General features: G+C 41.9%; 1 protein-coding gene across 4 annotated transcripts in view; it reads right to left on the bottom strand.

The window, feature by feature from the left end:
* Positions 1 to 5,923: 5,923 nt before the first annotated feature.
* Positions 5,924 to 11,990, bottom strand: part of zzef1 (zinc finger, ZZ-type with EF hand domain 1) — a 54,610-nt gene continuing 48,543 nt past the window's right edge. For all 4 annotated transcript variants that reach the window (XM_090192831.1, XM_090192832.1, XM_090192833.1 and 1 more), the window contains exon 56: positions 5,924 to 11,683. In XM_090192831.1, the coding sequence (XP_090048957.1) occupies positions 11,603 to 11,683 (81 nt within the window). In that variant the 3' untranslated portion in view covers positions 5,924 to 11,602. The remainder of the gene's footprint in view (positions 11,684 to 11,990) is intronic.

The following is an 11,990-nucleotide window of genomic DNA, read 5'->3' as shown; positions in this document are numbered from 1 at the left end:
GTTTCAGTCATGTCAGTCACCTTTCCCTTCATCATGCCTTCGATGTGGTACTCACCCATCCCTCTGCCTTCATTATTCATCAGGCCCTTCGCTTGGGCTATTGATTCACTTAATTCTCTCCTTAAGTGTTGTATTTCACAGTCTATTTCTGAACTGGTGGGTGTCTTTCTGTTGCTGTCCTCATCATCTTCTGTTGCCTGACTCTCGTGGCTGAGGTAGGAAACGCCCACCTGTAGCTCCAGAGCCTATTGAGCCTCCGAGATCTATCAGGAGGGAACCGGCAGAGTTTCCGGGGAAGGCTCCTTCCTTGCATTGGTGTTCTCGCTTCTGGGAGGTGTTCCCTGGATGTGGAGTGCTGGTGGTGGGGAGTGGCTCTCACTCTATCTGCCCTCCTGTTATTCCGAAGCTCATAGCCCCATTGAGCTGGCCTGCCTGTATGCTTAGGACTGGGGCCTGTATTGCGGGAGGTGCCCTGGTGAGGAAAGGGTTGTTACTGTGGAATGGGTTGTGTGACGGGCTCCGGTGATTTTGTCCCTTTGAGTATGGCGGGGGCTGAACTGCCTCCATTGACAATTTTGGGTATAGAGAGGGAAAAGCGGCCTCAGGGGTAGCCGTGGGCAAGTTCTCAGGCGGGGCTTTAACATCCCCCGTTGACGCAGAAGCCACGCACATCATGTCTGGTTTGTCTTTTGGTAGCACCCTCCTACTCTCCTGTATGGCCCATGTCCCTATCTTGAGCTCCACCACCGCTCTCTCTCTCTCTCTCGTGCCTACTTTCTTGAACATGTGTATCTTGTTTCTCTCCGTCTCACTCGCTTTTGCATGCTCTACTGCGTCCTCTAGTTCTGTCTGCATATCTTGGAGTTTCCCCTCTGTAGGGGGTCCTCCGCTAAAGTAACCAGCTTGTGTCCATTTTATCCGTAATCCTTTCCACACTTTCTCCACTTTCCCATACTGTTCTTTACCTCCCGCTCTATCAATCATACTCTGATCTAAATATTCATTGAATTTGAGTTTGGGTGTGGTGGCTGCAAACATTTTATCTAATTCGTCTGATAATGTGTATAATGCGTTATTTAGGTATATTCAAACCTTACTATGTGGTGTTTATTTCTATCGTTGTATGCTTAGCCCGTCCCTGGTCGAGACCAGGGATGTACTGCTGTGCTGGCTCAGGCTTATCTCTTCCACCCCCACCCTCGCATACAAAGGGGGTGATCAGTATGTGACGCCCAACCACGTGTGTGTTTCTCCGGTATTTTATTTGAATTTGTTCAGCGATTTATTTAGGTATTTCCTAGAAATGATTCGGTGATTCCTTTTGGAACGATGTATCAGTGAATTTAGGCGATTCTATAACAATTATCAGAATAATTCTATCTCTGTAGGAATACCAACAGCGGAAAGAGGAAAAATAATAACCAGTCAGCATTCAGCACGGCGGCTGGGTTAACTCACAGCTCGGCAACTGGTAAGAACAGTATTCAGCTCAATGTCCGTCAACATTACACTGTTTATCTATTCACAGTATGGCAATCATTCCCCAACAAATGTTTTGTCTGAATTGGGCACAACAAATTCGCAGAACGTCAAATCTGGTTATATTAATTATAGTTTGATATGCAATGATCACCTCATTCCCGATCTCTGTCTTGTGGAACGCCAAATTTACATGTACTATATCTATTCGACTACACCTCTAACATAACCAATTAAACAGTTTACAACTTATTTAATAGGATCTTTTACATGCAGATTCAGTTAACCAGTCTCTATTTATGCAAGATATCTTTTAACCATGCCTTGATTTCTTAAAAGCAATTTAATAGCAATTCATACTCACGCTCAGTACTACTGATCAAAATTTGGTTGTAGGCTAAGATACAATATGCAGATTTTGATTTAACAGGCTCTGCTTACCTTTTATGTCAAGCGCTCTGATCAGTCTCCTGAGGCAAGTTGAATGGCCGATGACTCCTAGCGAGAGGTCACCCTTCCGTTTGGTTTGCAACCAATGAATCAAGTATCAAGTATAGCAAAAAGGCAGTTTATTAAGGTCAAAGATATCTTGTCCTAGCAGTTTAACGTGCACGGACCTGATTCATATAGCTCAAAATGGAGTTAGCTGAAAAAAGGCCTAAACAAAGGTTACAACAGTTTTTATACATAGAATAATGTAGGTGGAGTCTTGTCGTGGTGGTCTTCTGACTGGTCCCAAAGGGTTGGAGGCGGACCTGCTCCAGCAAGAGCAGGAGTCCCAATGGTGCACAGCAGAGCCTTCTGCTCTGGGCACCCGACCAGTAGAGGGGGGATGAAGTGTGTGTGTTTATGCAATGGAATGTCTGTGTGTCCTGGGGTCGTGAGAGACGACACTTCGTTCCGGGATAAAGAAGGGTTTCCACCACTTCCGAATTCGCCAGACGAAGTGCCGCCCCCATTCAATTTCAACAGGAGCACAGAGCAATACGCAGGGGATTGTGGGAAGGTGAGTGGTTCAAACCCTGCTAGTGGAGCGATAGAAAAAGTTCAGCTCTGCTCTACTTTATGCAAATTGCACGCAGCCACCACTTAGTAAGCATAACTTCAGGTGAACAAAAAAAAGTCTATACCAGAGGTGGCCAACCTTGCTCAACTCCCTGATCTTCTGGGTGAGCAATAGATCTATTCCAGCCCAGCAATAATGCACATTATCATCAACTCATTAGGTTTGATAAGTTGAATCAGATGTGTTAGTGCTACGCTGGAATAGAATCCTGCACACTCAGCATATACATCCAGGAGAAGGATTTGCCTGCTACAGTTGTAATACATTTGTAGCCTACATTTAATGTGAACATGTATTTACTTACTTAAATAGGTTCACGCCTCTATGCCCATGAAGCAGCCAATCTTTTGGAGAGGTGGCACAGCTTCTGGTTGAAACGTATGTTAAAAGTGCTGCCAACTCCAAGCTGAAGCCATGTGAGCACTGCTTTGATCCCAGCCGCCTGGAGAAACACAGCGAGATCAGGGCCCGTATCCACAAAGCATCTGACACCACCAAGCTCCGGCTCAAGGGCACCGACCTGGTCGGCTAGGCCAAGCGATCCGTGGTGTGATGCACCAAGGGACCTGGCCTGGGTCTGTCTGAAAATTACCACTCTTGTAATTTTGATTGAATAGACTGACAGACAGACAAGTGGAATTAGAAGGGACAGAGGACGACCAGTGGGATTCGAGAACATGCAAAACAAAGACGTGCATTACACATGTATTACACAAGATGTGTAATGTTGTACCTCTTATTCACGAAATTCATGCTAATGATGGGTTTTTCAGCTAGCGCCAAATTGTCTCCAATTCACTCTTTGAAGAAGAGTTCGCCTTGTCACAGAATTGCGCAGAATGCAATGTGCGGCACATTGACGACACATGGCAACATGGTTGCAAGGCCATCAAAACAACGGAGAAGTTGAGCCTTGCACTTCAACGCTCTTAGTTGTTGTGGAAATTGACCCACTATGCTGTTTACTTTTTACATCTACGTCATATCGAGTCTACCTGTTAGTCCTTTTTTCACAATTACTTGCGATTGAAAAATGTATGTATTTAACATTTTTGGCCTCCTGGTCTTGTTGCCATCTGATGCGCATTCAGATGTCATAAATCAGCACTGCTGTGCATTGTATTACTGTTGATGAAATCTGAAAATGTGCATGTACATGCTGGCCCATCTACAGTTGCTAGCCCCAATTCTGATTTGAGCTCTGATATTTGCTTTACTGATTTCTGCTCTCGTAAAAGCCTGGGTTTTCTGCACGTTAACACAAGAAGCTTATTACCTAAACTGGATCAATCGAAAGTGTGGGTTCACCACTCCAATCCAGATGTGTTGGTCAATTTGATTTGCTGGTTTTAAGCATGAAACTTTCAAATAGCTCTTTGTTGACTGTTGCTTGGTGCTATCGTCCTCCATCAGCACCAGCATGTACCCTACCTGCCCTAAGCTCTCTCCTGGCCCCTTACACTAAGTCTGAATTTGTCCTGCTAGGTGACCTTTAAACTGGGACATGCTTAAACCACCTAATTTAAATCCTAAAGCAATGGGACTCCCTAAATCTTTCACGGATTATTACCAATCCCACAAGGTATGACTCCAAACACCTAGAAAAGGCTACTTACTCTCCTAATGTTATCATCACAAACAATCCTGATAGGTATCAGTCTGGTGTTTTCTGTAATGACCTTAGTGATCACTGTTTTACAGCCTGTGTTCATAATGGCTGCTCAGTGAAACTACCTGTCCTGATTTGTCATAGATGCTTGCTAAAAAACTTTAATGAGCATGAACTGGCCTCTGATGCTTGGACCTTCTTTTTAAAATTTGAAGTGGTATTGTTAACAAACACACCCAGATAAAGAAAATTAGAATTAAAAACAGGTTCAGCCCCTGGTTCGACCGTGATCTTGCAGTTACTCTACCTCAAAAATTGCATTTGGCGAAAGGTTCGGCACACGTATACTCAGGCTGACTGGCTCTTGTTAAGGAAAATGAGAAATAAGTGCACTCAGGCTATCTGGAAGGCCAAAGTTAGTTAGTTTAGGGAATGGCAGGTAGCCTAGTAGCCTAGATCAAATCCCCGAGCTGACAAGGTAAAAATACGTTGTTCTGCCCCTGAACAAACCCACTGTTCCTAGGCTGTCATTGTAAATAAGAATGTGTTCTTAACCAATTTACCTAATTAAAGAAAAAAGGAACAGTTTTCTCTCTGTGGGTCGAACACCAAGAAGTCCTGGAAAATGATCTGGAGAACAAACCCTCCTCCTCACAGCTGCCCATGTCTTTTAATGTTGATGATCTGGTTGTTATTGACAAGAAGCACATTGCTGAGATCTTTAAGTAAGGATTCCTATTTGACGCCTCCATGCCCATCCAACATTTCCTCATCTCCCACCTCTTCTAATACGACTATCCCGATGCTCCTCCCTCTTTCTCCCCTGCCCCTCTACAAAGCGACTATCCCCGATGCTCCTCCCTCTTTCTCCCCTGCCCCTCTACAAAGCGACTATCCCCGATGATCCTCCCTCTTTCTCCCCTGCCCCGCTACAAAGTTTTGCCCTGCAGGCATTCACACAGTCCGAGGTGCTAAAGAAGTTGCTGAAACTTGACCCCCAAAAAAACATCTGGGTCAGAGGGTTTAGGTCCTTTCTTCTTTAAGGTTGCTGTCCCTATCATCGCCAAGCCTGTCTCTCCTTTCTGGGGAGGTTCCCATTGCTTGGAAGGCAGCCACGGTTCACCCTTTATTTAAAGGGGGAGATCAAGCTGATCCTAACTGTTTTAGGGCTATTTCTATTTTGCCCTGTTTATCAAAAGTGTTGGAGAACATTGTCAATAATCAACTGACTGGCTTTCTTTCTCTCTGATATGCAATCTGGTTTCAGCTCAGGTTATGGACGTGCCACTGCAACCTTAAAAGGTCCTCAATGATGTCACCATTGCCCTTGATTCTATGCAATGTTGTGCTATTTTTATTGACTTGGCAAATGCTTTTGATACAGTAGACCATTCCATTCTTGTGGGCCCGGCTAAGGAGTATTGGTGTCTCTGAGGGGTCTTTGGCCTGGTAAGTGACCCCAAACCTTTGAACGGTAGTGTATATATTTTTTTTATCCCCCGTCCCCGCAGGAGGCCTTTTGGTAGGCCGTCATTGTAAATAAGAAGTTGTTCTTAACTGACTTAGCTAGTTAAATAAAAGGTTAAATAAAATACTAATTTAAAAAAAATCCAGTGACATGAAGGCTGTAATAATGTGGTATGACAGCTCCAATTTAATGCTGCCGAGTCTGACTTAACAAGAAAATATTTAAAAGTTTAGTTTCAAAATAAGTCCCTATTGAGTAGGAACATCTAAGACAGAAAAAAAAGACGACAGAGACAAACACGTACCGCATCAAAATTGTGTTTTAATTAAAAACGGATAACAATTCAATCTAAGCAGTACTCCCCCCCACCCCCCTTTCTCCAATGTGCCACTCATACAAAATCAAAAGAATCAAATTGTCTCGTCTTTAGAGAACAATAGAATATATTATAATTCTTCTTTGTATGGGGGTTGATATGAAATACTTTCCTCTTTTTCCCCTACATTATTATTACTATGTGCAATTAACAATATTCACAACTATGTACATTCAAACCTAAGTCAGTTTCAAATAAACTTCAACAAAAAAACAAAAACCTTTAAAAGTAAAAAGATAGAAAAAAGCTCAAATTAAACAATATATTTATCTTTAAAAATATAATTGAAGACATTTACAATAATATGAGAGTTCAATTATGATTTCTTCATTTTTTATTTTTACTGTAGGCACATTGTAGATACACCCCCCTACATATTTGGACATTGAAGCTAAAAACTTTTAATTTGGCTCTATACTCCAGCATTTTGGATTTGAGATTAAATGCTAAACGAGGCCACGTCACCTTTTTGAGGGGATTATCCTACATATCTGTTTTACAGTTCATAAATGAAAGCACTTTATGTATCCAGTGCCCCCATTTGAAGGTGACATAAGTATTTGGACAAAATCACTTACAGTGTACTCTTTAGCTTTGCACTGTTGTACTATGGCTGTATTCATCAATCTAGCCAGACGACCCAGAAAGCTTTGGCCTTTGGCTTTTTTAAATGATTTTTTAAACTTTTCAATCCATATGATCTAGTAGTACATAAAAGTATAATAAGCCATATACAAATATGATGACATCACAGTAAATTCATGACACGTCAATAAACAATAATTGTCATACTTTATAATCCTTCTATACATAGTTAATCAGTTTTAGGAACATCTACCCAAAATATTTCACCTTTATTACTTTACCCAAAATATTGTGACATTAGTGATGTCTTACCAACATTTTGGCCATTTAATCGGCATGCGTCCTCCGTATCAACAGGGGGAGATGCTCTGCAAAAATGCATTTTTATTAGTTCTACTGATGTGCTTTGTGTCGGTTTTCGACATAAAACAACTGTTTAACTCATTTTAGGTTTAAGGAAGTGTGTAGGTCGCATTCTTTATCGTACAGCTATGTATGACTAATTTCAGGAAACTAGGCATATGTCACGCATCACTACTTAACCGGAGAGTCATTTCAACGTAATAAAAATATTATTTACAACCATCTGCTCGATAGGAATCCAGCGTCGTCTGTGTCATTGTCTGTGTCGTGAGCAAGTGAGGTTGGGCACTGATGTTGAGCGATTAGGCCTGGGTCACAGTCGGCGTTTCAATTCAACCCAAAGGTGTTCGATGGGGTTGAGGTCAGGGCTTTGTGCAGCCCAGTCAAGTTCTTCCACACCGATCTCGACCAACCATTTCTGTATGGACCTCGCTTTGTGCACGGGGGCATTGTCATGCTGAAACAGGAAAGGGCCTTCCCTACAAAGTTGCAAGCACGGAATTGTCTACAATGTCATTGTACACTGAAGCATTAAGATTTCCCTTCAGTGGAACTACGGGGCCTAGCCTGAACCATGAAAAACAGCCCCAGGCCATTATTCCTCCTCCACCAAACTTTACAGTTGGCACTGCATTCAGGCAGGTAGCGTTCTCCTAGCATCTGCCAAACCCAGACTACCAGATGGTGAAGCGTGATTCATCACTCCAGAGAACGCGTTTCCACTGCTCCAGAGTCCAATGGCGGCGAGCTTTACACCACTCCAGCTGACGCTTGGCATTGCGCATGGTGATCTTAGGCTTGTGTGTGGCTGCTCAGCCATGGAAACCCATTTCATGAAGCTCGAGACGACCAGTACTTGTGCTGACGTTGATTCCAGAGGAAGTTTGGAACTCGGTAGTGAGTGTTAAAACCGAGGACAGATGATCTTTACGCGCTTTGCCCTTCAGCACTCAGCGGTCCCGTTCTGTGAGTTTGTGTGGCCTAACACGTCGCAGATGAGCCATTGTTGTTCCTAGATGTTTCCACTTCACAATAACAGCACTTACAGTTGACCGGGACAGCTCTAGCAGGGCAGAAATTTGACAAACTGAGTTGTTGGAAAGGTGGCATCTTATGACGGTGCCACGTTGAATGTCACGGAGCTATTCAGTAAGGCCATTATACTGCCAATGTTTGTCTATGGAGATTCCATGGATGTGTGCTCAATTTTATACACCTGTCAGCAACGGGTATGGCTGAAATAGCCGAATCCACACATTTTAAGGGGTGTCCACATACTTTCGTATTTATACTGTATAAAACGATGGGAAATTTATAAAATAAGTAATGTTAAAGTATTATCAGTCATTTCCTGTCTTAGTATTTGATCCCATATTACTAGCATGCAATGACTACATCAAGCTAGTGACTACAAACTTCTTGGATGCATTTGCAGTTGGTTAAGGTTGTGGCCAAGAGAAATGAATGTAAATAATGTCATTTGTGATTTTGGAATCACTTTTATTGTAAATAAGAATATAAATGTTTCTGAACACCTCTACATTAATGTGAATGTGACCATGATTACGGATAATCATAAATGAATCGTTAATAATGATGAGCGACAAAGTTACAGAGGAACAAAGATCATACCACCAAAACATGCTAACCTCTCACCATTACCAATAAAAGGGGAGTTAGTCTTTTTTGGGGCATATAATATTGATGCCTCTAATTTCTCGCTCATCATTATTCATGATTCATTCATGATTATCCGTAATCATGGTAGCATCCACCTAAGTGTGTTCAGAAACCTACTCTATTCTTATTTACAATTAAAGTGGATTCATTACTCATATAATAATGTATTATTTACCATTCATTTCTATTGGACACAACAGAAACAACCCAAACAAATAGTAAACGTATCCAACATGTTTGCAGAGTCACAAGCTTGATGTAGTCATTGAGTGCTAGGAATATGGGACCAAAGTACTAAACTTCTGACTACTTTAATACACCAAGTGAATTTGCCCAAATTCGTATGGTACCTTCAAATGGGGGGGGGGGGGGGGGGATACATTAAGTGCTTTCCTTTCTAAACAATGAAACAGATATGTATGAAAATAATATCCAACAGAAGGGGATATTCTGTACTGTCGCCTCATAAAACATTTGATCTCAAATCCAAAATTCGTAAATATAGAGAGAAATTTAACTTTTAGCTTCCCTGTCCAAATAAAGATGTAGGGGAGTATACGTGAGGCGCTGTTGAACTGGATTCTCTGGGAGGGAAGAGAAGCCCGTGTCGGGGGTCATCTTGGTGGCCATGTGACGGCCGTTTTTAGATGCTCAACACTGGCTGACGCTCATGTAAACAAAAACACTGGAGATCCAACAGCCTGTGTCATCGTCAGCTAGCACCCAGCTAACCCTCTCTATGCCGGTTCTCAATAACAGTACAGGACCTCCAAAATAAAAATAACACATCTCTTATAGTTTTCCTTCCTTTCCCCTATTTCCACACAATACAGAGCTGTTATGTTAACACATCCATAAAGTGCTCTGGTTGGAAGAGATATCATATCAGACACATTTAATGATTTGACAAAAAGGGTATTCTTTGGCATCCGTTGTCTTCCCTATTAACTTATGCCACACACAAAACTTAAACAAAAATAGAACTCTGAATATTGCAATGAATTTCCATCACCGTACTAAATAACACTGCAATAGAATCGTCAATCCAATTCACCCCAAGGAAGCTGTTTTAAAATAAAGGGCATTCGTCTTTTAATCTATTGGATCAGGAGAATTTATCAAAAGGGGAAAAAAAAGGAATAAAAACAAAAACAAAAGATCTAAAGAACTAAAACAAAAACAATTTAATTCTAAATGTGATCATGAAACATAAGAAGTTCGTATGTTTCTGATGAGAACCAATCACACTCCAGAAAGCTCACACACCTATCTGACCACAACCAATCACATGCCCGCATCAATATCTCAATCTGGCATTTCATTCAGGTCAAATATCCATAGTTCTGATATGTGGAGGTAATACTCACTATTTAATAGAGAGGTCCACATACTGAATGTGTTATAGCCAATTCTCAAGTAGTTTTAGCATGACAATGAAGGAACACAAGCTAGAGGTTGGTTATGGCACATTAAGCATGGACTGCCAGGCTACTATAATAAACTAGCCACATTATACGGTGTGTGTGTGTGTGTGTGTTTGCTGTACAATGGGCTTCATATCACACAGCTGACTAACCCTGTTCTCCCTTAGCTTTGAACAGAAATGGCAGGAACACACTTTTCCCTCATGTGTGTCCTTTGAAGCTACAGTACAGTATACAGCCAGAGTGTGAATATATAATATAACCCCCATCAATAGATGACCACTGTCATGCAGACAACTCTACAGTGGTGCGTGGTGGTCGAGCATTTCACTCGTGTCATAATTAGCCAACACAAGTGACTGTCAACAAAAGTGAGTTCTCCTGTTAACCACATTGGTGCCATGTCCATGCACTGTGTCATTTTACCATGTCAACAGGTGCATATACCTATAGTCTGTGTGAATATACTGAAATCCAATATACCTTGGGAATATACTGAAATCCAATATATAGAGGAACCTAGATGACAATTTCTCCCATTATGTCGCTGCGTGAAAATACTGAAATCCAATATACTGTGTGAATATACTGAAATACAATATATAGAGGAACCTAGATTGCAAAATCTCCCATTCTGTTTCCCAAATGAATGAGACTAGAAAGTATGACAACATGAGACTATTTCCAGAGTAACCCCGTATGACCCTCTAAATTAAGTACTGTGATATAGACAGATGACACTGGGGCCAAAAACAGTTGTCCTCTATGTTCACAAAAAGGAGGAAGCTGTGGAGAAAACACAGTGGAGATGTTAGGTCGGAGCTCAGTTCTCTCTCCCCATGGTGACAAATCTGAGGCTCAGGAGCCTAAACAGAAATGTTCTCTCCTGTTCTGGGCTGTAGCTGTATTTTTAGTTCTGCTCTACATTGTCCACAGAGAGAAAGGGATTCGGGGAGCTAGGCAAGGTGACCCGCTTTCTCCATGAGCGACCGATTTTCTAAAACCAAGGTGGCTTTTGTTTAAAAATAAAAAGAATAAACAGAAAATAAACTTCTATTTCTCCACAGAAAGGTGACAAATTTGGCACACTTAATTTGCTTTAGCAGAGGGGCTTCTGCAGCATCTTAATCTGAAACAAAGAGACACGGCTAGGCTATCTTCTTTCTTTGAAACCCACACGATGCTGATACATTGTATTCACCTAAGGCAAAAGGATTGTGATAGAGTGATGTGTTGTTGTCGAGTTAGCCCCCCTTCTCCCCAGTCAGTAAAAATAGTATAAAGAGATGGAGAGGGAAAACAGGGGGATTGAGAGAGGATAGAAATGGGGATTGAGAGAGAATAGAAGCAGGGAAGGAAGGAGTGAATCCCTTTTACAGTTCTGCTGTTGTAGGAAGACATTCAGAGGGTGTTTCTTTCTTTCTCTCCATCCCCTTCATCCCTCTTTCAGAGCTGGCAGAGACAGGATGTGAGGATATCCACCCCTTCAAGTCGCTAGCTTTCTTTTTCTCCTCCTCTCTCTCCACTGTTCCGTCTCTCTCTCTCTCCATTCTCAGGGGGATGTATTGAGCAGCTTGGTGGATTTATTGGGATAATTGATAGCCAGACTGATGGCTGCGATGTTCTTCAGAGCCTGCGAGATAAAAAATAAATAAAAAAAAGAGAGTGAGTGAATGAGCAAGTGAGTGAGAGAGGAGGGAACGTGGGAGTGAGAGAGAGAGAAAGAGGGGGAGAGAGAGAGATGGGGATGATGGAATGTGTGAGAGGGGAGGAGTTGAGCAGGGAGAGAAGAGTTGCAGCGCATTCGGAAAGGATTCAGACCCCTTGACTTTTTCCACATTTTTGTGACGTTACAGCCTTATTCTAAAATGTATTAAATTGATTAATCAATTTACACACGTCACCCCATAATGACAAAGCGAAAACAGGTTAAGACATTT

Source organism: Oncorhynchus mykiss, chromosome 12 (assembly GCF_057628025.1).
Source record: "Oncorhynchus mykiss isolate SJ-2025 chromosome 12, ASM5762802v1, whole genome shotgun sequence".
Lineage (NCBI taxonomy): Eukaryota > Metazoa > Chordata > Actinopteri > Salmoniformes > Salmonidae > Oncorhynchus > Oncorhynchus mykiss.
Note: the sequence above shows the minus strand (reverse complement) of the source record. Positions and strands in the feature narration are given on the sequence as shown.